This window comes from Aphelocoma coerulescens, chromosome 26 (assembly GCF_041296385.1).
Source record: "Aphelocoma coerulescens isolate FSJ_1873_10779 chromosome 26, UR_Acoe_1.0, whole genome shotgun sequence".
NCBI classification, from domain to species: Eukaryota; Metazoa; Chordata; class Aves; order Passeriformes; family Corvidae; genus Aphelocoma; species Aphelocoma coerulescens.
Window position 1 is genome coordinate 4,277,767 of NC_091039.1, and position 27,166 is coordinate 4,304,932.

At 42.2% G+C, this 27,166-nt stretch overlaps 1 protein-coding gene across 3 annotated transcripts; it reads left to right on the forward strand.

Moving 5' to 3' along the window:
• Positions 1-813: 813 nt before the first annotated feature.
• On the forward strand, positions 814-27,106 carry SRPK1 (SRSF protein kinase 1). 3 transcript variants are annotated; one of them, XM_068995913.1, is made up of 16 exons: positions 814-890; positions 976-1,036; positions 12,687-12,805; positions 13,675-13,783; positions 14,192-14,279; positions 14,438-14,525; positions 15,923-16,029; positions 16,690-16,855; positions 17,866-17,891; positions 18,383-18,596; positions 18,862-19,287; positions 20,724-20,824; positions 21,742-21,849; positions 23,137-23,206; positions 23,665-23,757; positions 24,660-27,106. In XM_068995913.1, exons 1-16 carry the CDS (start codon positions 878-880, stop codon positions 24,842-24,844), a joined length of 1,974 nt encoding a protein of 657 aa, XP_068852014.1. In that variant the 5' UTR covers positions 814-877; the 3' UTR covers positions 24,845-27,106. The 3 variants fall into 3 exon arrangements, with proteins under 3 accessions (XP_068852014.1, XP_068852016.1, XP_068852015.1); XM_068995915.1 differs by lacking the exon at positions 814-890 and adding an exon at positions 1,663-1,809 and having other exon boundaries at positions 979-1,036; XM_068995914.1 differs by lacking the exons at positions 814-890; positions 976-1,036 and adding an exon at positions 8,660-9,366.
• The last annotated feature ends 60 nt before the right edge of the window (positions 27,107-27,166 follow it).

A 27,166-nucleotide genomic window follows, 5' to 3' on the forward strand; every position in this document is an offset into this window, starting at 1 on the left:
CCCTGGGCAGAGAAGGTAATATTGATAACCCTAATAAGTCTTTGTTATTCTTCCCAAAGTTCAGGAGTTTAGCATGACCTTGGCTGAGCAGCAGTCTATGTCAATTAGTAACATTTTCTGAAATTGATGGTTTTTCCCATTTCTTCCTTATCTACAAGTCTCTGGCCTCACCTACAAGCAGATTCACACAATATGTTTGTGAACATTCATCTTTTTCCTTTCAAGTTAAAAAGTATTGAGCAAAACTACAGACAGTAGAACCTACAAAAGTTCCTAGGTGAATATATAACCACCTTAAACACAGGTATTTGTTCAACGCATGCAGCAAAATGCCTGAACGGCCCAATAACTGCAAAGGTTTTTTCCGTGGGCATTATTAAAGAAATGATTTAATATTAAGAATCTCTGAGTCTACCGGGCGTTGCACTCTGCTCGGGGCACACGAGTTTACACATGGGTGCAGCGAAAGGCTTTGCGCGCTGAGAGGCGGCTGCGGGAGGCCGGCGGGGACGGCTGCGGGAGGCCGGCGGGTGCGGGAGGCCGGCGGACGCCCCGAGCGGGCCCCGGCGGCGGGCGACAAACGGAGCCCGCACCGTGCCCGGCGGGACTACCGGCACCACCCGCCGCCGTTCGGCTCGGGGCGGCTCCCGCACGGCCCCGCGCCTGCGCCCCGCCCGCGCCGCTGCCGGAGCCGCTGCCGGAGCCGCTGCCGGAGCCGGAGCCGCCGCCGGAGCCGCCGCAGCAGCCGGAGCCGCGCGAGGCGGGCGGGGGCAGGGGTGGGTCCGGGCCGGGAGGCGGCGGCTCCGCGCGGCCGAGCCGCGCGTGCCCAGCCCGGCGGGCGCAGCGCAGGCGCCCGGGGCCGCCGGCGGTGGCGGCCATGGAGCGGAAAGGTGAGCGCGGCGCGGCCTCCATCGCCCCGCGGGGCCCCCGCAGGGCTCGCCGCCCTTCACGCCTCTTTCTCCTTCTCTCCCTCAGTGCTGGCGCTGCAGGCCCGGAAGAAGCGGACCAAAGCCAAGAAGGACAAGGCCCAGAGGAAGTAAGTGCGGCCGCGGCTCCCTTCAGGCGGCATCTCCCGCCGGCACCGCCGCCTCTTTGTTCCCCCCCGGCCCTCCCCGCGGAGAAGGGGCTGCCGAGCCCGGCGGCCCGGAGGGCGCTCGGCGCTGGGGGAATGTGCGAGCCCCCGGGGCTGGGCGGGTTTTTAACGAGAGTTAACCGAGCGCACGTTTCGGGCGCGGGCAGCAGCGGAGCCGGCGCAGCGCGTGGCCGGGGGCGGCCGTTTTGCCGCCCAGCTCTGGCTGCCGGCCCCTCTCCGGGTCCGGTCACGGCTTCTTGGGCTGGACGGGGAACGGGAGCCTCTGCCTTCCCTGCTTGTCCCCAAAGCCCGACCATGGAGTTGTGGTAGTGCTTAGGGACTGGGCTCCGGGTGGTGGTCTGCCCTTGCAATCTCCCCTTGGCCGTGGGTTGTACCCCGGCGGGAGTTGTCAGCGTCCCCTCTCTGCCGTCCCCGGGGCACTTCAGTAACCAGCTTCTGTTGACTTTCTTTCCCCCTGAGGTGTTTTTTGGTTTTTTTTTTTCTTAAATCCTGCCAAAAGAATGCCGTGGTGTGTTGTTTACTTCGTTCTTTAACTTTGATGCTCTCGTGTGGCTTCTCTCCTACCGCAGGAATGTCACGAGTCTTTATGTGTGGGGAACTTTTGGAGGCAGATGTAAAAATTAAAAGAACTCAAGTAAATACTAAACAATGGCTTTCAGCAAGGCTGCACTAAGCGCTGTGTTCAGTGCTGCTCGTGGATTCCTTTCTAGAAAAAGGTGATGTAAATCCTGGAGCTGGTTCTGTGTGCTCCATAAAATGCAGCTTATTTCTATAAAATCTCTGGTGCCTCAGGATGTTTTTTACTCAAAGGGGTCCAGGAACCAAAGATAGTAAGTAAGGCTAAGGCACTGGAGGTGGGAGTTGGAGGGTTTTTTCTTTAGGCCTAGAGTAATGCTTTCTCAATCACTTCCTCAGACACATCACAGGGATTTAAAATATTTTTTTCTTGTTGCCTCCAGCCAAGAGTCAGTGGTTTTGAGATTGGGCTTTTGAAGAGTGAGGAGCCTTAACCAAAGTATTTGGGAGATGTGTGTTATGGTTCCATGCTATTCTGTACATGCTCCTGGTATTTCTTGAAGGTAGCATTAGGTCAGTTTTTGAAATGCTTTCCTCCTTCTCTAATTTCTGTATGAATAATCCATTCTTTAATCCTGTATGTGCTATGGGGGTTTTTTTCCATCGCTAGCTGCAGACCAGCAATACTGATTCTGCCAATAAAGTCCACAGTGTAGCTGGGAAAACTGATTTCTGTGTAGATTTTGAGGTTGCTGAGTGATAACTTCAGAGCTGGCACGTTAGGGGTTTTTTATAAATCTTTTTTTAACCACATATTCAGGACAGGTTAAATGCACTGCTGGTTAGCTCTTGATTTTGCCACTAACCTTGATTGGAGTGCAGAGCCATGCTGTTTGTCAAATGCTGTGTTTATATTCTTACACTGCATGCTTCAGCTCTATTCTCTGGTACCATAAGTTTATTGGATTGTACCTCAGAAATTAAAAAAGCTTGCACGTGCTTTATGCTGTGCAACTAAAAGTGTCAGCCTCTAACTTTAGGTACAGTTCCACTGTATTTATTCTATTTAAATACAAAGCTGCTCTAGTTAAATCTTCTAAAATAGGCTTAACTGGGTTGTTTCGTAAAATCTATACTTGAAACCACATGGAATGTGCTTTTAATATCTGATGTTCCATGATAGTTTAGGTCACACATGAAATTTTTTCCTGTAATATACTTTTTCTATACATTTGCAGTAAAAGGCATGAAACAATGATTTTAAAAGGTTTAATTCAGCATTATGAATTATTATGAGTAAGTATAAAAATGCAGAGAATGTTCTGAAGGGATTTAAAACAATTAAAAATATCTTTCATTTTAGAAATGAGCTACACCTGCTTTAAGTTTACCTATAAATCCAATATCACTCAAAACAGAACAAAAGAAACCACTTGGAAAGGTTAAAGGAAACTGGAAAGTTACTTATTTGTTTCATCATCCAGTAGTTAACATTGCTGCATGTTTGGTTCAGACAAGACCAGTCTAAACTGATGATTTACAGAACCACCTTGGAAATATTAATTATGGTTCTGTGTGTAAACTTTTTTATAGGAAATCAATATATATTTTTGAAATGAATATATATTCCTATATGAACATCAGCCACTTTCTTAATTTTCTGCAAATTCAAGATGATCCTATTTCTTTCATTCCTTCCTGTCTTAAAAGTTTAATTTTACATCAATGAAGTAGAGAATGCATTTATCCTGACTCTCTTCCATAGAAAAAGAGCAGGCAGAGTTTCTCGGAGTTCTGAAGGTGAGTTAACTGTATTTTCCCAATCCAATAAAACTACCCCAAATTTTTTGGTAACCTGGAAGATTCATTAAGCCAGCTGCCTCAAATGTTTGCTCAGGAAGCTTCTACTTGCCTTGCCTGCTTGGTGGTTCCATTTCTGCCACTGTCAGGCTGGGAGGATGTCCTGGCTGTGTACCTTTGTTCAGGTCCCATTTCTGTAAGAACTGAGGAGCAGGGCAGGGACAGTGACAGGTGAATGCCCTGAAGGGACAAAAGACAAGCTGAGATACAGGGAGATCCTGAGTTCTCATATTGACTGTCACTGATTGCTTTGTGGCCTTGAGTGAAGCACTGTTATCAGTTTCTTAATTTCACTTATTTTCCATTGAAAAGGCAAGGAATTAGAATTAAAATTGCTTTAATCTATTTTTGGTAAATGAGAGGCCTTTTCCTTAGTGTTAAGAATGTCAGATCTGCATGCCAGAAGTAGTTACTAACAAAAGTTTTGTAGGTAGGTTCCTGCAGATTGTGTTGCTGCCCAAAGGTAGCTTTTCCAAAAGTTATCTGGGGAAGAATGAAATGTATTAATTTTATCATTTCTTGAGGTGTGAACATCCTGGGTGCTCACAGTCAGTTGATTCCCAAAGGCACTCAAAAAAACCTGTTTTTAAAAAAGGAGCCTGTAGGCTTGCAAGTATTTTTTCATACCAGAGCTTTAGTAACTTCAACTGTAAACTCTCCAGACAGCAGTATCTGATGAGGTGCATTCAGGTAGTTGGGTTTTGCCCAATTCTGCATTTTTGACAAGGCTTTTGCAGTTCTTTGGAGCAGTTACTGTGTCTTTGGAGTTCATCATAGTGGACAGATGTGTTGGATGTAATACTTGCCCTGCTCCTGAGGAGGGAAATGCGCAGTGCTTTCCTGGGAACATTTCTTTTACTAGTTTTCCTTGTATTCTATGGAATTGCAAAGATATTTCTCTGTGTTCTGATGTTTCATGAGCTGTCCAGGATGGGGATGTGCCAGGAGGAAGGTGTGATGGGTGTGCCAACAGTTCAGCCTTTCAGCCCTGCTTTGTGCTCTGCAGGTGTCCCTGCACGGGTGTGCTGGGAACGTTGTAATGCCCTGGTGCAGAAGGTGGTGTCTGTTTAGGAAGCAGAGCAGGCTAACAGGAGATCATCAGCTGGGTTTTTTTGAAGACCCCGAGTGCTGTTTGCATGGGAAGGTTGCTTCGAGTTAACTCTTGTTCAGAAGTGATGCTGAAGCACAGCTTCTGTCAGCTTGCGTTTGGAAGAGATTCATGTTCATAGAATCATTGAGGTCATAAAAGCCCTCCAAGATCATTGAGTCCAACCTGTGACCACTCCCCACCTTGTCAACCAGACTGGGGCACTGAGTGCCACTTCCAGGTGTTTCTGGAATATCTCCTGGGATGGTGACTCCACCACCTCCCAGGGCAGCCCTTTCCAATGTTTAACAACCCTTTCCATGGAGAAATTCCTCCAGAGAATTCCTTCTTCATTACCATACTCTGTAAAAGTGCACTGTGTGAGTAAAAGCCTAATACACAAGGCAAATCTGGTGTTTACTTCAGAACTGTGCTCCTGTTTGAAAATACAAGCTTCTGTTTGAACTAAAATACAAATACAGTTGTACTTTACGGATGTCTTTGACAATTTGTAATGAAATTGGGCACTTGTGACTGTTAGATCATAACTGCTAGTAAAATACTGTGGGTTTTTTCTGTCTATGTTTTGTGTTGCAAGGCCTTAGAAGTGCAAACTGTTTTCTTTGTCCTAGGAGAAAATTACTCCTTTAGTTACTACTGAGATTAAGAGCCAGAATTTAAAAACTAGTCTGAAGCACCCATCCAGATTCAAAGCAGTTAAAGAAACAGGCAAGAGACTGAAGAAAAATTTGTATATTACAGCTCATTTCTCTGTAATGAAGAAAATAACTGTACTACATAGAACTAGGCTACAGGTCTGTATAATATGTACATGGTGGCTGTTTCAGTAGCAAACCCAAATGATAATGCCATTTCATCAATTCAGTGTTCGTTTCAGGAAAAGCTGGCCTATTCATGTATAAAACCACTAGTTCTATGTAAGGGATATTGAACCAATTGTGCTTCAAGGCAGAGCATTTTATTACTGTAAGCATGAATATCTACAAAAGTAGTGGTAGCCATAAGGTATGTGGCTTGTTCTGGAAAATGTGCATGATCTGAATTTCTTTCTGCTAATTCTGCCTGCACTGGTGAATTTAATCATTTCTTACAGGCTTTACTGAGTGGGAGGTATTTTTTCACAGGACTTTGAATAGATCCTCTGTCTCCCTCTATTCCTGCAGGGAAGCAGTGGCAAAGCTAAGTTAGCAGTCTTGCTTTCTCCCCACTTCTTCCCAAATGCTTGCAATATTCATTATTTTCAGTGCTTTCCTGGGAACATTTCTTTTACTAGTTTTCCTTGTATTCTATGGAATTGCAAAGATAATTCTCTGTGTTCTGATGTTTCATGAGCTGTCCAGGATGGGGATGTGCCAGGAGGAAGGTGTGATGGGTGTGCCAACAGTTCAGCCTTTCAGCCCTGCTTTGTGCTCTGCAGGTGTCCCTGCACGGGTGTGCTGGGAACGTTGTAATGCCCTGGTGCAGAAGGTGGTGTCTGTTTAGGAAGCAGAGCAGGCTAACAGGAGATCATCAGCTGGGTTTACAAGATTATCATTACCTGAAAATCTCTGGCAAGACTCTTGCCATGTAGTGAAGCTTCACTTCTTCCTCCTCTCTAAAATTGCTCTGAAGAGAGACACAGTTGGTGGTTTTTCCATCTGTGCAGTCTGGGCAGAAGAAAATTCTTAATAGGATCTGATAGTTTCCAGCTTGTTTTTGTATTGTATCACTTCTGTCTTTGAGGAGCCCCAGAGTTCTGACAGCTCTCTCAGGTTCTCCCTCAATATTCAAAGCTTTGCCTGGGATCAGGATCCTGGATTATGTTTTCCTCACTTGTCTTCCTTAAGTATTTTGAATATAAAGTTTAAGGTAGAGTCAGAATGCATTGCCCTTGTAATTTTTTCATTCAAATACAGAAGTGATTATCAGACCATGACAGGACACAACTGAAATCTGCTGGTTTCCATGGAAGTTCCTTGGTTTGTGATAGCTGGAATAGCAGACAGTTCTACAAACAGCTTGTTAAGTGCTTGTGTGGGGGAGTGGGGATGGGAAGCAAGAAACTTGATTGCCTGTTATTTTGTTTTAATACTGTTCTCATGTGAAAGCCAGTACTTGTCTTCAAACTGAGCTCCCACAGATCTGCTAATCAAAAGTATGTCTTGGTGCCTCTGAGTGCTGTTATTTAAAAACTAAATGCTTGACCATCTCCAGTCTTGTTTTAAGCTCTTGACAGGGGTATTCTTGTAGCTCTGGGATGAGTGCTCTATAGCAGCAAGTATTGTGGATCTGCCCTATTGGCAGAAAACACCAGTTATTTACTCAGAAAAATAGGGATGCAACAGTGAATAAGTTGCAATAATCACAAAATAACGTGGATTGTACACTCCTAAGTCCCCCACCATCTGTGATTTATAATTCCCCCAAAAGAGGTGGAATTTCTTGAGCAGAAAGGTCAGCTGCGTACAAGCAGGGAAACACTTTCATCATTTCAGACCTGGATTCGTCCTGAAAGTTGTGTGTAATCAGTTACCATATTCATTGAGCATGAGGTTTGCCAGCAGATCTGTGTGTGAGCACGCTGGAGGCTGGCACCAGCAGCACTCATTCTCACTAAATGTGTCTTAACATGATCTGGAAATTACAGGCACACTAAGAAATAGTAATGAGATGCAGCCTGCGAGCATTCTTCCTTAAAGAGACATTGTCTCCATTGCACAGATGTGAAAATGGGAGGGGGATTTTAAATCCTGGCTTTTCACCATGCCATATGGAGCTTTTTCTCGAATGAAGACACAGAATCCTTAAGTGAGATCTTGCTGTAGTGGGTGCAGAGCCCAGGAAGTCATTGACTGGATGGTTAAGGTGGAAAGAAGAGTCGTGGGGTGTGTTTGCAGTACCTTTATCTGTGGTGCCTACAGTGGGAGCTGGATTCGTCATTTGTCCTGCATTCACTGAATTGAGTTCTGCTTGGGGGCGTTTCATGTGTGTAATTTGAGCTCACCAATAAGGGATGACACTGTTTATAAAGACTGTGTTGCAGGCGACTTAAAATTAGGAAAGCATTTCCCCTCAGTTTCCTGCAGATGGGCGTCATCTTTGCAGATATCAAGGGAGAGGCAAACGGAGAGGGAGAGAGAGGAGTAAGGAGAGTATCTTTTTTTGTTAGTATGTATTTAAGGATGATGGGTGTGACAGAAATGATTTGGCCTAAAAGTATGTTGCCTTCCTTGCTTGAGGATGGAAGGAGTCTGTTTTTGTATTTATTTAAGGCAAGTCATTAGGTAGCATGGACAATATTCCTGCTGTTTTAGGGACAAGGAAGAGTACATCTTTTCTGTCCAAAATAGAGTTTTGAAGTCACTCTTAATACTCTTGAATAAGAGAACCAAACACCTCCTTTCAAGTGGTTGTTTGTTTTTTTTAATGTAAGTTATTGGAGCAGAGAAAACACGCTCAGAGTTTGATGGTGAGGTTGAGGGTGGGGACTTGGCTGTGTGTCGGGTAATTTATAGAGGGCACCCTTTCTTCACTGCAAATCCATAAGAACCCACATTGTGTGGCTGAGATTTCTTAATCATTTTTTACCTTACTTTTAGTGTGTGGACCAGATAAGTGATATCATTGAAAACTGGCAGGAGAATTCCACAGTGTTTTTCCAACTTTAACACCTTCTGTAAGGAACAAGTGAGTGACTCAAATCTTAGCTCCTGCAAATAACTCTTTACCATCCCTGCTGTGCATTGCAGGGGTTGGGAGATATCTTCAGTCAACATGGAGCAAAATCTTGTCTACAGTGGAAAATTTTGAATATTTTTAGCACCTTTTTAATATGAAGAGGTTTGGCAATGCTAAACTATTAAAAGCATATTCAGACTTCTGAGAACTTTTAAGGTGAAAATATTAAAGAGGTTCTTTAAACCTCTTGCTTTAAAAGTGCAGGGGCAGCTTCAGTGTGTCTTTCACTAATAGTCTTCCCTAGGAGAGAAATTTCTACATTGTTACTTGCTATGTCATGTTGCTGACTTGTTTCCCCTATCACTTACATAAACCAGCAGGATAAACAGGCACCGGAAATGACTGGGAATTGTACGTTGTTGGAGGATGATGTTAATTGCCCGCTGCTGTGAAAAATACTCAGTTCAACTTTTTAAAGAAGATTTGACTCCTTCTGCTTGTTTTGTCATTTTAAGCATAAAGGATAAGTTTTTCTTGTAACTTTGGAAGGGGAGGTGTGGAATCACTTCAGAAAATTCATTTTTCCTTTGAACGCCCGTTCCCTGCTGCGTGATTGTGCTGGAATTCCTCTATCAAAAGGGTTGCTCTGTCAACAATTACCATGATCCTTGTCTTCATCCCAGCTTTGAATCCACTGGGCTATTGAATAGGCAAATAAAACCGGCTAGTTCAGGAAGATGAAACAAAGTATCTGCCTGAATTTCTAATTTCATTAGAGGGAAGAAGAGGCATGTAGACATCAAGAGGAGGGGATGAGTCTTTATGCTCACCCCCCTGCCACGACTGAATTTGCAGGAAGATCAGCTGAGAGCAAAGCCCCAGCCTTGCTGCACGGCCCTTCACCTGCAATGCAGTGCTGGGCAGCTGCAGCTGGGTGCTGGAGGCAAATCCCTCTTCTCCTTCACTCTTGCACAAAGCTTTGCTGCATTTGAGGAGAACCAGCCCCTCTGCCTGCTGCTGATGTCCCCCTCCTTCCCCAACACTGTGGTGTCTGATTTTTGATGGCTTTTTCGAAAACTATTGGGCTGTCTTCGGGAATATTTTTATCCATGGGAGGCCGTGCTTCTTGCAGGTAGGTGCCCCTCTCTAATTTTTGTCTTGTGAATTTGCAGTTCTTCAGGGAATAGGGACTTTTGGGAGGGTCTCTGTAGATGTGGATTCACATGAATTCCATAGAAGACCTAGCATTTTGCCTTAGCTTTGCTGTTCCATGTTGTTTTTATTAAGTAAAATATTGCTATATAGTTGTAGAGAGACCCTGCAGATCCAGTTTATTCTGATGATTAATTAGCAGAATGAGAGAGCAAAAGGAAAAGGTGATCATGGTGTTCTTCTGTAGATCAGAGGTGGCTGTAAAAAAAAAGTATCCTAGAACACTTGTTTTTTAATGTGTAAACAATCATTTAGTATAGAATTTTTATGTACTTTATCTGCATTTTGCAATTTTGATAACAGCTGTTTCAGCTGTCATCTTTAAATACTGGGTATGGATTTTTCTGCTCTCTTTTAAGCCTTTTGTGCCTTTTAGAGTACTGTCTTTGTGAGCAAAGCAGGCAGACGAGGTTTGTGCTTTTGTATATCATTTTGTATATCATTAGGTATTAACACATATTCTGCACTGATTAATTTTGTCTTAATCTGTATCTTTGGCTGACATGGTCATTTCAGGGGAAGAAGAGGGTGGTGTGTAATAACATCAAACAAATTTTCACAGGGAGGCAAAGGAATGGGATGTATTTTGGAGGTGATTTCATAAAGGAAATAGCACTGTAGAGATGTCTGTGACCTGAATACGGCTTTCTTACATTACTTGGTATCATAGCTTCTAATGTAGAAGTGAAACGCTTTTGGATCCCCATGAAAGACTCAGCTGCAGACTCCAGGGTGTGTCGTGTGTGAGACTGCCAGCAGCAGGATTTGCCAGCCCCTTAGAAGGGGCACAGAAAGCTTCCAGGAGAATGGGCTTTAGTGCTTCCAGTAACTTCTTCCTCGATGCATGAAATTGCTATTATTGAGAAGCACTGGGACTGCAGAGTGGCGTGATGTGTCTGTCTGCATCACTGCCACTTAAGGGGAATTTTCTTTTGAGTCCTTTTTAATCCCCTACATCCTGTGCAGTTAAAAAAGTGAAAATCCTGAAGCAGCACTGGGGAGAATTACTCTTTACTACTCACGCTATGTGTGAGGTTTCTGGCTTAAAATCTTTCTGTCCAGTTCCTGTTCTCTTTACCCTGTCTATAGGATTTGTAGTCTATGAGCATCTAATCTCCCCTTCAACCATTCTGTCCATGGCTATTTCTTGCCTTTGATGCCTGCTCTTAATTTGGGGATAATGCATGACTTTATTTGTATCTCAGTTGTCCCCAAAGGAATGCAGCAATTTTAAAGTTTAAGACTTTCTGCATCCCCTACTGCAGGTTTGCTTCTTCCTACACCCAACTTATAATTCAGTCACTAAAAAGTCTAAATGCTAAATATCTCGGGGCTGGATCAAGCTGCAGGGTTGTTAATAAAAGTCTCATTAGCTTGGCAGTCTTTGGTTTATGGTTTGAGACCACTAAGCTGTTCCTGAATTTAAAAAGTCAGGAGGACTTACTGACAACAGACTGAAAGTAAGTGTCTGGTGATGGGTTGTGCCTGGAATGACCTTTGTGGCTCTTCCTTGCTTAAATGAACTTCAGTTGTGGATTTTTAAGTAGCTACAAATTTGGTCATCATCAGATTGGAATGCAAGATTTCTCCCTTTTTATGATGTTTAAGATGGCTGTAGTTTGAATGTGTTAGCAGTGTATTTAATGTGTGAAATCTCAGCAGAGTGCATGTGTAGTAGGTCAGTGCTGAACATTCATTCTACTGTATGACTATTCCAAATGGAAATACTACATTTCCCCCATGGATTAAGACGAGTTGGTACGATGTGCAAGACTCCAGCTCAGGTCTAAGATGTGAAAACTGCATCTGAGGGCCTGCATATGTTGCTGGCATTTCCACTGGGTGGGCAGTTCCTCTTTCTTGGAGCAAAATGAGCTGAATTTGAAAGAGGGTGCTGGAAGGCACCGGTGTTATCTGCTACTTCCCTGCAACAATAGTTTCAATACAAGAAACTTCCGCTAATTCACTGCCGAGGAACTCGATGTAAAGAATGTTATCTTGTGCTTCTGTGTCACTGCTGCAATGAAGTTTGCTCCCCACTTCTTTGGACAATTCCAGCTTTTTTTAATATCTCATGCTTCTAAAGAAAGAAAACTTTATGTTGCTATCTTGCAGTACTTTGCCCTTAAATCCTGCCAAAGCAAATGGTCTTGTAGGCACTGTTTTCATTATAAGTGTTTGCTTTGTACAGAAGGATCTTGAATCTTTGTAGGCACGTAATCGTTCCCTGTAATGCTTTGTAAAGCAAATAAATTACCTGATTTTGGTGTTACTCTTTCATGAGCTGATTGGCTGTGATCAGTGTGATGCCATGAAGGAGCTGAGACATGGGAGATGTTTTATTTGGGGAGCACAGCCTGAGTGTGCGAGAGCACGGAGGTGGCCTTTGCTGACACGGCCTTCACAAGCAAGAACTCAAGAGTAGCACGTTTGGTGAAAAGTTAAACACCTAAAATGAATGCTTTTATTTATGAATGTGGGAGTGAAAAACCTCCACCACCTTAGTGCCTGATTCCAATCCCTCTGCAATCACAAGCTCTCAGGAGGGTTTACTGAACATCTGCTCTGCGTCCTCTCGCTCTCTGTAGTTCAGACAACTGTAATAAACTTTGGATCTTGAGTAAAGAGATGAACTAAAAATGCAGCCTGCCCCTTGAGAACAGGAGAAATAAATGCCAAGATTAGGGGCTCTAGTGTTCTAAAGTGATAGAAGCAGAAGGACTGTCAAATATTTGTTTGACCTTGAATGTGAAAGGAACAAAGGGCCACAAGTTCTAAAACACTGGTTAACTTTTTTTGTCCGAAAGAGTAAAAACTAATTGATGTTAGTCTTTAAAATAAAATCCATCAACATTTAAATTTTCAAGTTTTACCTAGGATAACAAATAAAATATAAACCTGCTTTAGAAGAGTTCTCACTGAATGAAAAGCAGAGAAGAGGTTCAGAGGCTAATATTTTGGTGGGTTCACTAAACTTTTAACTCTCTGTCTTGTCTGGACTTTTCTTGGTTCCACTAAAAAAGTGGGTCTAGGGCATTAAGGTGCATTTCTCGCTAGTATACAAAAAAATTAGTTCTGTCCACTTTAATCCTAGCTTAGAAATAAAAGCACTGAAATGTGAATAGCTTTTCTGAAGGCTGAATATTGCATCTCCTCCATCCTCAGCAGTCCCTCGTATGCTGTGGAAGCTGCAGACTTGAGGAGTAATGTGTGTGAGACATGCAGTGTGTTCTCTTTCAGACCTGACACGCAGCACCGGGGCCCTGCTGCCCATTCCGAGAATGATCTTCCAGAGCAAGAGGAGGAAATCCTGGGATCAGATGATGATGAGCAAGAGGATCCAAATGATTACTGTAAAGGTGAGCACTTGTCTGTTTAAGATGCAGGATTTTCAATGCAATCAGGGAATTCCCTCCATTTCCCATTTGCTGTAGAGAATGAAAATAGACTCCCTCTTATATTGGGTGTTTTGAAACTGCATGATAATAACATTTTTCAAGCCAACATGAAATGGAGAAAGTGGTCTCCAAGTTTCCCTCTGTTATCAGTCAAGATTTAAGTTGCAGAGCTGTTTTTAATGCATAAGTTGAAAGCTGTTAACTTTTTCTCTGTACCAGTGGGCTTTCAATATTGATAAAGAAAGTAGGCATTTAATTCTTTTTGTATTTTCATTGTAAAAAGGACACTTTCAAATCCTTTTCATATTCTTTGGTTTTCTTTTGAAGATCAGATCATTATCTTGATATCTATTCTTCAGAAAAATTTGTTTCTGCAAATAGCCTTCCTCTGTTTCTCTGAGTAGCAACTAAATATAGGGCAAATGAAAGCACCAAATCACAATTTCTTCTCTTTGTTCTGTTTTCTGCCAGTTCCATCTTTGGCTTTTCATGTTTTTGCTTCTGTGATGGAATCACCTTGTATAGTCAGCAGCTTGAGAGATATGAAGGGTGCAGAGGAGACTTTCCTGTTTTCAGTGGCAGAGAGCCTTTCGGTCAGGAAAATTGCAAGGAAAACTTTTGGGATCTTGGCTGCAGTACCTCTTTCATGTTACAGGGTCAGAGCATGCAAAAGCAATGCTGATATTTAGCTGCAAGATTCTGTTACCATCACAACCTGTGTTTTCCAAAGGTGGTCAGCCTAGCAGACTGGAAAATAGGAAATATTTTGTGATGCTGCCGTGATTGTGATGCTTGTTCCACACACCTCTCTGCTTCTTGTGTTTTTCCAGGGGGTTACCACCTTGTGAAAATAGGAGATCTCTTCAATGGACGCTACCACGTGATTCGGAAGCTTGGATGGGGCCACTTCTCCACCGTGTGGCTGGCTTGGGACATCCAGTAAGTGTTCCTGCTCCAGCTGGTGTTCCAGGCAGGAATGCACAAACCTGAGCAGAAAACATGCTTTTAGATAAAAGCACAAAGTATTAGCTGTCCACATCCTAGCACAGAAATTTCTCCTGATATTGTTCATGCAAGTGCGTGGGAGGGAATTAACAGGACAAACCGTATCTGTGGGAAGAGTTGTGTTCAGCAGCCTCTGACCTATTATTCCATATTTTGAGAAATGACTAACATGCATCTTTTTTTTAAAAAAGACTCAAAGACAGTCTTTGAGTGTTTAAACCCTATTTTACCATGATGCATTAAATAAGCTCTCTTGCATGCAAAAGAATTGGGATAATCCTGGAGAATAAGTTCTTTTTATGAGCATTAACGGTTCCCAATTTACTTGCCATGTGTGCACAGAGGGAGGAGATTTGTGGCAATGAAGGTGGTGAAGAGTGCAGAGCACTACACAGAAACAGCACTGGATGAAATCAAGTTGCTGAAATCGGTGAGTGCTTGAGTTGGGCTCAATTTTATTTTACTCTTTTTTTCCATTTTGGGGAGTTTACATTTGTCACGTGCTTGACATTTCCAGATCATCCAGAATTTGTGTGGGAACCAAACAGTGCAGTGGATCTGATTTCAAAATAACCTCTTTCTCTGCAGGTCCGGAACAGTGATCCAAATGATCCAAGCAAAGAGAGAGTCGTTCAGTTATTAGATGACTTCAAGATTTCAGGAGTGAATGGTTCCCGTATCCTTTTGTGGAATAAAAGCCAAGAATTGCAGAAAGATGGGAGTTGCTTGGGCAGCTGTCCTGTTTTGGCAAGCAATGCCCAGGCATCCCTTTCCCTGCCCAAGGAAAGCTGCTGTAGAAGGATCTGCCTCAAAACTGCCTGCTGAGCTCGGATCCAGAGCGATGATTCAGTCTGGCGTAATTTGTGTCAGCACGGCTTGGTTGTGCTTTTAATGTTCTGCCACCAATTTGTGAATCAGGCCTGAGTGGCTGTGTCAGAGGTACCTTCGAGGTAGAAGAGCCCATCTATCTCAACCCCTCAATTTTGCAAGCAGCCTGCTAATAACCTGTTATTTCAGTAAAGCAGAATAGCATGTTAAAATCAGTAGCTGAGAATAGTGAATGAGCCATCTATAACTTGAAAATAAGCTTGGTATCTAGTTATGGAAACACCTTACTTTGTAATTTATCAACGTTGTTAGGATGTTTGAGGTGTATTGCTTTGACAGTGGCCTGTAGTTTTGGGAACAGCCTTCTCATAGGCAGTGATTTGTAGCAAGTCCTAATAATGGATCCTTAAAATTTGAAAGTTGGACTTTTGTGCATTGTTTTCACTTTGAGATAGCTTAAATTTCATTTCAGTGAGAATTGCTGGGCTGCTTGAGAGAATTGAGCTGTAGATTATAAGCAGTAGACTCATAATGCATTTTCTCTAACTTTTTTTCTGAGTAAATGTTGATTTGAGCTTGTATTTCTTCCACTCCTGTGAAATGTATGCTTTCTGCCAATGTAGATGAAAAGCAGCCTAATAAACTTGTAGACATTTGGCTTCTAAAACAAGGGCATTGTACTGAATATGTCTCTGGAGTGACTGTAGCTGTTGAGATCTTAGAGCTAAAAAGCAGATCATACAAGTAAAGTTGAAATCCAGGCTTGTCAAAAGTTTGTTTTGCTGGTAAAGAGGCAAAGGAGGGCAAAGAAAGAGTGACTTAATTGTTCTGAAGATTACTTACGAAATGGAAATTTTATTATCTTTTCAGGTAATGCTGGTACAAAAAGATCTGGCATTGAGTTTTGCCTGGGGCAAAAGCATAGGCTGTTCCAAAACATACAGAAATACTAATGTCCATTTGTGCAACTGGCTTCCACTCAAAGCAGGAGATTGCTGCTGCTGCAGTAGGACCATTGTGCAGCTCCATCCTCTGTATTTTTTTTTTAATTTTATTTTAGATAATGGCACTGTTGTGTAGGATGATGCTGTTGAGGAAGGCAGCTTTTCCAAGCTGTGTCAGAACAGGATTAGGGTTCTTTAACATAAAGTGCCCAAGTGGTATGGATTTCTTTCGATCCTCAGTCCTGGGAATTCAGGGCTCCTTGGGTCTGGATGTCTGGGTTTTTCCTTGATTCAGTTTCAGATATCTGTATGGTGTTTGAAGTTCTAGGGCATCATCTCCTGAAGTGGATCATCAAGTCAAATTATCAGGGTCTTCCGCTCCCTTGTGTCAAAAAAATCATCAAACAGGTAAGTTCCAGTTCTGACTGCACTCCTCCCCTTGACCCAATTAAAACTCTTTCATTAATCTTTCTCAGATCCAAGGAAACAAAAGTTAAAAATCCCTGGTCCACTCATGCAGCAAAATATTCTTGGGTTAATACTTCCTTTCTCTACTGCAAGCCCCTTCTGCTGCAGATCGTGGTTTTCTGACACTTAAACCATGATGGTTTTTGCTTTTAACCTCTTCTTACCTCAATCATTTCTCATAAGTGAAGTATTTTTTTAAAGCTGTCACAGTAAGCAAAGTGCTTAATGATGGGAAGAGCAAGAGAAACTGGTTCTCCCTACTGGGTGGTTGCCTAAGAAGAAACACCTTTCTACATGGGAGGTGCAGGGGAAGGAGGAAAGTGTAATTTCATTGTAGAATATTAAAATTAGATTTTCCCCTGTGGTAAGTTAAGTTATGAGGGTAAATAGAGTATTTCCAAATGGTAGCTACAATCTGTATGCAAATCTCTTTTTTTTGTGGAACTCAGTAGTAACCACTGATCACATCAGCTCTAACCTGGAGTATTCTCAAACACACAAACCCTTTCAGGTTCACTGGCCACCCTAGGCACTTATGCATTTTCACTTTGCTCTCAATTAGATTGTCTCATGGTTGACTTCCTTCTCACTTGCCTGCAGGTTCTTCAGGGTCTGGATTACTTGCATACAAAGTGTCGAATCATTCACACAGATATAAAACCTGAGAACATCCTGCTGTGTGTGAATGACCAGTACATTCGCAGGCTGGCTGCAGAGGCAACAGAGTGGCAGAGATCTGGGGCTCCCCCACCATCTGGCTCTGCAGGTGATTTGCCTTTTTTCTTTTTTTTTTTCCTCTGAAAATGGATGCTATTTCCCCCACATACCCCCATATCATCACTAAGAAAAACTTCCTGAGTACAGTGGAGCAATAATGCAAGTAACCTTTGAAAAGCTGAGTGTAAATTGTGAAATTAGTCATGAATTGTAACTCAGGGATGACTGGGAAGGCATTTTGTGTAAGAAAACAAGAGGGAGGATAAATGCACACTGGCACCTGCTTTTAACAACAACTAATCTGGCACTGGTGAAGTCAGTCTTACGTAGCACAACATTGATGCACTCAGTATAGAACTGGAGTGAAAATGTGGCAAAATACTTCTCACATTTCCTTCTAAAGTTTATTGCCTTTCATTGCATGATGCTGGAAATGGATTTGACGAGAGTTTCAACAAGATGATTTACCTGTTGTCCATTTGCAGAAGTCTGAAAAACTGCAACAGAAACAGCTTCCTTGGCATGCAAACACTCCTAAAGATCTGAGGGCAAATTTCCTTTTATTCCTTGTGTTCCTCCTCAGAATATCCATCTGTAGCAATGTGTACTTCTCAAAAACCACTGTAGTGTGTGTTGGAAGGCTCTGTCAGTCATAATTTTACAACACCAACATTGAGCTGAACTGATCATAGCATATCTTAGCTTAAGGAAGCTCCCTGAAGTTTGGTATTTTAATGCTTTGATTTGCATTTTCGTTTGGGTAGGATGCATAATACATGCAGTAAATGAAGCTACGTGACAGGAAGTTTAAGTCTTTGATATCAGTCAAGCAAGTCTCCTGTCTGAAAATTGAATAATGCATTTGCTCATTTAATGTTTTTATCTTTTTTTTTTAATTGCTGTGTTTTTGTAGAGAAATGAGCCTTCAAAATCACATTTGCTGATATCATTAAAATGTTGTTAACAAACCACCTAGGAGAAATGTACCTTAACATCAGAATGCAGTTGCAGCTTTTGAATATAGCCATACTGATTTACTGATCTTCCTTTCCCTTTCAGTGAGCACTGCACCACAGCCAAAACCAGTAAGTGTAATAGCTTTCATCTGTAAGTATGCATCTACTGATAGTATCTCTTGCATTGTTTCATAATCCAGTCAGCATTAAGAGAAAGCAATCTCATATCAGAAGAAAAAATGTGATTTGTGTTTGGCATAGGCATCAGGTTCAACGCTGTCTCGGACTTGTGAATAGTATTGGCTCATTTATCACCAGAACAAGGAGTCCTTGTGGTGATCTCAAGGTCTGTTCTGAAAGTGACTGTTTTATGGAGTCTGAGATCCCTCACTTGGAGAATAATGTAGGTTTTTCAGGTCAGGGCAAAAATGCACTGATAAAAGCCATAGACAAGTGGTTCAAAACCCAGAATAGCTGCTTTTTATCTGGGAGAGGAGCTATCTCCAGCATTTTCATCACAGACTGCTTCCTCAGCTCTAAGATAAATTAAACCTTGGTGCATTTTAAATTTATTGAAGTATAAAATGTTAAGTCCAATTTCTCTGCTTGCTTCTGTGTAGGCTGACAAAATGTCAAAGAATAAGAAAAAGAAGTTGAAAAAGAAGCAGAAACGACAGGCTGAGTTGTTGGAGAAGCGAATGCAAGAGATAGAGGAAATGGAGAAGGAAGCAAACCCTGGGCAGACACAACCTGAAGAAGAGGAAGAAGCTCAGACCCCTCTGGAAATGCTCATAAAAGTCAGTCCACCAGAGGAAAATGTCAGCAAAAAGCCAGGTATGGGCCTAAAGCATTGCCAACATGGAATGGACAGTGTTGTCCATTTCCTTGTAGGTATGAGGAGGGAGTACCTTTAGCAGAGGTGGCTGTTGTCGTTTCACCTGTTTGCATTGGGTTCTGTCCTTCTAATGAGACTGGGAAATCTCCTGTTACGAAATTAATGAATTACTGTGTTCAGTTACATTTAGACTGCCCCCTTGAACAGCTTCCAGCTATTTATTAAGACATATTCTGCTACATTCTCATTTTCCCCCTCTTCCAGCACAAACCCTTGGACAGGAGCAATCTAATCTCATGGAAAGCAGCGTGGAAAAACGTGCAAGAGAAATCAACTGCAACGGAGTGATCCCAGTGACGGACTTCACAAACTCTGGGAATGAAGGGTCTGTGCGACTCGAGGACGACCTTCACAATGCCAATGACTGTGGCAATCACCCTCACACACAGAAGGCTGAGAACTTCCATAGCTGTAATTACACTCAGCACAACAGTGACTCAGAGAACAGGCCTCAAGAAGCAATGTCGGACTCGTTTGTGCCCTTGGCCCCAGAGGATTCCATGGTGTGTCAGCCCACGTCCAACGAACAGCAGGCATTCAGTGAGCAGATGAACAATTTTCAGGAAAGTATCAGGACAGAGATCCCTTCAGAGGATGAGAATGAGAATAACAGCCCAACAGACAACAAAGGTATAAGAAGAACCTTGTAAGAAAGGGCTCCTTGATGTGGGAGATTCCTTTCCAACACTTCATCATATTAATAGAAATGTGCATTTTTTAGGCTGAAGTAATCAGAACCACCTGTTTGAGACTTTTCCTGCCAGGAGTAATTAACCTGACAATCATACTCCAAGACTTTTGCTGTTTGTAGCTGCTAGTTGTAGTTGTGCTTCAGTTTTGACTTTTGAATGCCTAAGTATTCCTACTTTTTAAAAACACCTGTACATTTGGTTTTCAGTGGAGGAACATTTCCTCTGTTGAATCAGGTGTTGCTTATGTGATATTCATTAAGTCTACAGATTGTCACTTGCTGTTAAATTAAGGGATTGGTACTGTTCAGTGTGTTCTGACAGTTTGGTTCTTAATACAGAGCAAAGATAACTTCTCTCAGTTACTCAAGATGGGTAAATGTTTTCCCAGAACTGAAAATGCAGCCTGAAACAAAGCTTATACAGTGTAGGGAAAAAAACCCCAACTTCTTTAATCCTTTTATTTGAATATGATTTTCTTCAGAGTGGAAAAAATGTGTCTTGTAGGCTTAGGAGAAAATAAGACATGAAGTAGTGTACAGCAATTTAAACACATTCCAGGTGTGTATATGTTAAAAATGTGAATTGGTAAAATTGTCCAATTTTGCCTCTTTGTGTCCGTGCCAGGTGATACATATCTGCTTGGAGAAGGAGGGTAAAGCTACCATTTGTACTTATTTTAAAAAGTATTCCAGCATTTTCTTGCCAGAGTACCACTAGGGGAGTTATATGGATGAAAAGTAACAAGAGAAATTTAGATTTTGAAACTTGAACTGTACTTTGCTGGATGCCTTTGCTAGGTTACTGACATCTTTTGCTTCTCACAGCCCTCTTCCAAATTTCCAGCTTTGAACTCTCCCAAATTTTAGCTTTAAAGGTACAGCTGGATGTCATTTAGTGACTTAATACTTTTACTCTCCATCGTGTGATTCAATTTTTCCAATATATCCTTTAACTCTTGTAATTGTGTTGCAGCAGTGAGTGATGGGTATGTCAGAAAGATGCTGTAACAATGGGGACTCTTCCTTCAAAGATTTAGGAAGGCTTAAGGGGGGTTGTGAGGCTTGTTTTGTTTCTGGCAATGCCCTTATTTCAACAGGGTTTTTTTAAAATACAGACAGGCTGTGCAAAAAATGCTGGGAAATAGTCACTCTTGCATATGCTCATTTATCCTTCTGCTTAATGACACCAGTTGGGTCTTAATGATGTTGTTGCTAGTGCAGAGTGATGCTCATTTTTATACCCAAGCATCAGGGAGGGAGCAGTTCTGATCCATAAGAAAAACTTCCTGGCTGGGTAGAGATTGATAGGATTTGGGTGACAGATGGTGACACTGCTTATGTAGCTTTAATCAGCTGTTGTACACATTGCCTCTAGGAAAATCAGCTGCTGGGAATTTCCTTCTTAATCCTCTTGAGCCCAAGAATGCAGATAAGCTCAAAGTGAAGATAGCTGACCTAGGAAACGCCTGCTGGGTGGTAAGTTTAGTCTTTTCACATTGACTGTTTAAACCTGCAGATTCAGTCAGTTTGCCAAGATGGAAAATAATCTGTAAAACAGATCCTTAGACCTGGCTGTGAAAGTTTGAAACTATGAGAGGGAAAAAAGAGGGGGAAGCAAGGACACAAAGGAAGAAATGGTCCTCTAAACACGAAATTTCAGTCCATGCTTTGGGTGCCTCACTGGTATTGATTCCTTTTAATAGGGCTGTGACCCATGTCACATTACAGTGTGTAGAAATCTGCTCATGTGAAACTGCTGAAGGAGTTTGTAGCTCTCCTGGAGACTGAGAAAGTTGCAAACAATTGCTCTGATGTGCTGGTTCTGTAGCTTGTCAGACCATTTCAGTGCATTCACGAGCATATGAAAGAGACTCACACAATAAAGCTCCCAAGATTTATTCTTTGATGGTTGTGCTGTGCTGCTTTCAAATGTTTGACATTTCAAATAGATGAACTGTCTCTTTTTACTTGGCTTCTAAAATGGCAAATTACTTCAGATCTGTTGGGAGGGATGAGTCTCAATTCAGAGTTGCAGTCAGGCTTGCAGTGCCTGGCAAGGTGATTTCTCACATTGCTGTTGCTTATCTGCTTTAAGGTAGCTGGACCATGGCCTGTCTGCCAGGACTGGGTAGGAGATGCTGCAGAGTCTTCCTTTGTTCGATTTTTGTGGCTTGCTTTCCTCTAAGTTGCTGGACTGCTTCACTTGAGGAGGAGTATCTCGTGTAGAACATTTGAACAGCACTTGCAGGAATATAAGGAAATAGTTAACAAGGATGTAAAATGTAGCTGAAATGTAACAGCAATGAGCTTTGATCTACTCTGGCCTTCCAGGTTGTTGATTCTCCTTTTCTAAGCAGTCTTTAGCTGTTTAGTAAAATATTTCTTCTCTTCAGCACAAGCATTTCACTGAAGACATCCAGACAAGACAGTACCGGTCCCTGGAGGTGTTGATAGGGTCGGGGTACAACACCCCTGCTGACATCTGGAGCACGGCCTGCATGGTGAGTTCTGCCAGCTGGGGATGTTCCTCCTCTGTGCTCTGCCCTCTGAGCTGCTGGCAAGAAACCCTTACAAGTGTTCACTCAACTCCCAGACTTGCTGAATAATATGTTTCCACACCAGAGTTGTTTTTTTATTTATCTTTTTTTCTCCACATGTGGCTTTCCTTTTGAAAGTTTCGTTGTCCAGCATCAGCAGATTTCAAGTATGATTGCACTTTGCCATCGTGCTCTTTGGAAAAACAAGACAACCAGGCAATTCTGGATGCAATATCTTTTTATATTAAAAAAGAAGCCTTTCTGCTGCATCTAGCATTGTTTCACAAGTGCCTTCAGTATAATTTCTAATTTTAATCATCCTCTGCAGGTTTGGAATCAATGTTTAATCTGAGTAATGCTGAGATGAGGCTGAAGCTGTTCCTGTAACAGCTGGCAAATGTAGAATGTGGCAATGAAAAGAAATCAGTCAAGCCAGTTACTGCATGTGCCCCTTCATTGTCTCCATTCTGTGTTTTCTACAAACCAAAGCTTGGTTTTTATAATTTAAGTTTGGAAAATAGACATTTTTGCTGTCTTGGAAAATAAGTTGGGATTTTGATGAATGTGGTAAAAGAAAATGCAGTAGGGTCATGTTTTCTCTGCAGAGCATGTGGCCAGAATTACACAGTGTGCCTGATTCAACTGTTTGGCACTAGCAGGTCATAAAGAAAACTGAGAATACAGAAGGTCAGAGTACAAGTGAAATATATAAAGGGTGAATGTGTTACAGAATTTAGAAGTGGTGAGTTGAAATGAGTGCAGATGTTTTTCTCATTTAAAATGTGTTTTCGTCTCTACAGACAGATGTTCAGAGATTAACTGTTTGAAAAACAAATGAAAACTGGGGAGAGGGAAGAATCCCAAAAAACTCCAAGCAAACAAAACAAACTAAAAATATCCAACCCTAGAAACTATAGTTTGGACATGGTGTTATTTTTGCAAAACTCTGGTGAGGAAGAGCAAAGGCTAAGCATGTGAAATACCTTAACTTTGTGGTTAACTGGTGGTCCTGCACCCAAAATTCATCCTAGGTGTGCCTATGACGTTTTTAATGCAATTTTTGAAGTGTTGCAAAGTCACAGCACATTTTAGGCTGTAACGGAGTATTTAAGATTACAGCTGTTTACAGAGTTTTGCAGGTTATTCTTTCCCACTGCTTTGCTTCTGGCCCACAGAGATTTGCAGAGTCAACCTACAGCACATCTTAGAGTGTTTTGAAGTGATTTAATGTGCTCATTTCTGTTTGTTTAGGCCTTTGAGTTGGCAACAGGGGACTATCTGTTCGAGCCTCACTCTGGGGAAGATTACTCACGAGATGAAGGTCTGTTTGTCTCCGTTTTTCCTTTTTAAAATGGGACTTGAAATCCAACGGTTGCCCCTTCAAAATGAGCCTTCTCTTACAAATTTACAATGCAAAAGCTCCTTGCAAAAAGATCATTTACCCAAATCAGCAGCAACTGTGCTCAAGCCTCTGCAGTAAAACACTGTGCAATGAAGTCCATGTTCTTGTTCTGGTGTTTTGCATTCCTCTTGCTCTGGATTCTCTATCTTGTGTCTCAAACCAATTGTGCCTCAAATTGCCCATCTTTGTTTTCCTCTTTCCTCTTGTCTTTGTTGCTGCTTAGTGTAATCTTGTTTCAGGTGCATCTCCAAAGTAATTTTTAAGGGATAATGTCTTTATCCTTATATCCCAGAGCATGAAAATAGCATAGAGATGTTTTGTGTGGATGAATCTCATTGTCTTTTTGTGTTTGGTTTTTTTTTATTTTTCACATGCAGATCATATTGCATTGATCATAGAACTTCTGGGGAAAATACCTCGCAAGCTCATTTTGGCAGGAAAATATTCCAAGGAGTTTTTCACCAAAAAAGGTAAAAGGAAACAAAGCAAATATCACTTATCTCCTCATCCTTTGCCCCAAATACACAGAAGTATCTTGCTGGAAATGCCAGTTAGAAATAGATGCCAGCAAAGATGCATCTTTAAGTCTTTCCTTTGTTTTATGAAATGCTTTATCAGTAAAACTGCAGCTAAATGTAAGGCATTCTTGTCTTACTCCTAAAAGTATCCTACACCCCAGTGCTCAGCATCTTGGTGTAGGTCAAATGCAGCAGGTAGAAAAACAGCACAGTAGATGTTTTGTCAAACTTGATGTGGTTTTATTTAGCTGATCTCTGTCAGCTAGAGGTGGGGACTCACTTTTGAAGGCTTTTCTAGACAGCCTGACTCCATTTCTGGCATGCCAGGCACCTTAAATAGTGCCTGGCATCATGAGCCATGTTGCTTAGAACACAGAACATTATCATAAAAGTCCTGAGTACCCCAGAAATGTATTGAGTCAAAAAATTAGGTTTTGATCTAGTTTATTAATTCTTTTTATAAAAACAACCCCTTCTTTATTAGTAGTGTACTGATTTCTCAAACAGTGCTCCATGCATTGCATGTATTCCAGAATCAGTGGCACAGTTTATCTGTCATGTCAAGCAGCATAATTGGTAACTTAATGAAGTAAATATTTGCTGATAGGAGAGCTGAAATAGCAGGGGGTGAAAAAAGAACCCTTTGAGGAAGTACATTTCTATAACAGGCTTCTGAAGCAGATAGAAAAGGGGGTTGAATATAACTGACTTGTCCCTTCAGCGTGCCCTAGCACTTTGTATTTCCTTTGCACAGTCTCTTGAGCTCACTTGGTCATGTTTGGCTGTTCAGCCACCTTTATTGAGCTGCCCTGTTCCCATGTCTTGCACTTAACCCGTTTGTCTTGGGGTTTCAGGTGATCTGAAGCACATCACCAAACTGAAGCCCTGGGGCCTTTTTGAAGTGTTGGTGGAAAAATACGAGTGGTCCCAAGATGAGGCAGCTGCATTCACAGACTTCTTACTCCCTATGCTGGAGCTGATCCCAGAGAAACGAGCTACAGCAGCAGAGTGTCTCAGGCACCCCTGGCTTAACTCCTAGAAGCTTCCAAGCAATGCCACAACGTTATACTCTGGTTTACAGCATAGCCTACACACCCAGCTGCCCTTTCCCAGATCCATTTCTCTCCTTGTTCAGTTTCAGTGTGGAGTTCTTCCTTCGAGGCTTCCAAGATTTTAGATAAATCTAACCTGTTCTGCTGAATTTGTTTGTGTGACTTAATGGGGACTCTCCTCAGCCAGTGGGCATCATCCATGTTTTTGCCTTGATTGGGCTTCACCAAAGACTAATTAACTAGAATCAGAGATTTTTCCTCAGTCTCCTCACTGTTAAGCACTGTGTGTGACAGATGTGAGCTCACCTGTGCTCAGATATCTCCCTTAGCTAAATTCCAACCCTCCTGTCTTCCTGTGAAGATCTCACTGACTCAGGAGTCAATTTTCCCACTGTTGATCCAGTAGCTACTGATGGGGTGAGATGTAACAGTTGGCATCAAGGTGGTGCCAGATCCTTGTTAGAGCAAAGACCTTGAAATCTGCCATCACTCTCTAGGTGTCTACTGTATTCTTTGCTTTCCAGTCACAACCTTTTATTTAGTACTGCTTTTGAAAGAGCTTTTTAAACCTAGGTTTTAGTATCCTTTATTTCTTCCTCCAAAGTGCCCTGTCCATTTACTTTTTCTCCTTCCCTGTGCCCTTGATAGTCAGAATAGTTTCTGGACTTGGTGATGTTTTCTACTTCAATGCCTGTGACTTAAAGGTGACAAGCAAAATAAGCAAAAGCTGGAACTGACTAAACGCACAACCCTCAGCAAACAGATGGGTGCACCCTCAGCCTGCAGAGAGAGCCTTGTTGCAGGCAACTCTTAACATGATAGCGAGCCATAAGTTTTGGGGGTTTTTTATCCCTTACTGACACTTTTTTGCCTTGCTTGAGGTGGTATTCATGAGAGATTGGCTTTCACTGATGCAGTCTGCTGTGATTTTTCATTTTTTGACCATTCCTTTCCAAGGAAAGGGTTGCAGCGCCTGTATCACAGCCAAGCTGCAGCCGTAGACTTTGAAAATCAACACTTGAAGTTCCAGTGTAAAGATTTCTTTTAATTTGCTTCAGGTGCAGGCCTTCAGAAATAACTTCCCAGGATGGGACTGCCTTTTATTTTCTGGGCCATTAGCACAAGAAGAGAGCTAGCAGAAGTGGAAGAGAACTGACTTTTCCACGTAGATACTGGATTAGAAGCTGTTTCTAGAGTTACCCCAAATAAAAAAATGTTCTATGGGATTTCTATGTAAGCTTCTCAGAGGGGGTTTGGACATAATGGGTTAATTTTAATTAAAAGTTAAATCACTGTGGCATTTGATAGTTCTATGATGGCTTCTTCTAGACTTACCCATCCTGTTACAGATTCAGTGCATCCCACTCTTCTCTAAGCAAGATTTGGCAACGTTGAGACTTCAGAGACACTTCCTTACTCTGGACCAAACAGGCCTTTGGATTTGTGGTGGTTTGCAGAGGATAGAAGTTGCTGGAGACCGTGCAGATGCTATCCAAGACAATTTCTATTGCCAAAGCTGCCAAGACCACTGTTACATGTCCCTTCCGTGTGTATGTTTGGGAACTGTGGTTCGTAAGGATCATTCCCTCACAAATGGGGCCATTTAATCCACTTGAACAGAGTTTCTCCACTTCAGAGCCCAATTTGGCTTATTTATGCAAATCATGCTGCATGTTCCTTTAGTGGTAGATCAGGTTCTCTATGCATATCATAAAAGAAAGGCAGGTACCATACCAAAAAAATGTTTTAAACTGCTGAATTGACCTTTTCTTTTGTTTTTTTTCCTTTCATCTGGCATTTTCCAGTTGTGGGTCACTTCTGTACCTGTTACAGGAGGACTGCAGACAGTACTGGGTTCCAACTTACTGTGAAGATACATTGGCAGGGCAAACAATTCCTGTGGTCTTGAAAGCTCACCCAGTCCTGCCTACTTGAGACTGGCTGATGAAGGAACATTTCCCAGAAGGGGCCTGCACTCTTTGACTCTTGAGAGCTCCTGCCCATCCTTCCTTCCCTTCCCTCTGCTAGCCCTGACTGGAGGAGGGGTTTTTTTACCATGATAGCCAAGGCTAGAGCCAGCTTGTGAGTTGAAGACCTGCAGAAGCAGCTGTCATGATTGTCTTGTACCGTCCGCTCGTTCACTAGGGCTTTGTTCCATTTCCAAATTGCCACAAAGTGCTCACACTAAAGGATTTGTACTTGCTGTGTCAGTCTAAAACCTGAAGGAAAATACATTTTTATTCTTTCTACTTGGGTGCTTTGTCTTTTTTTTTTTTCCCTTTGTGAAAGCCCTACAATAAACAGATTAT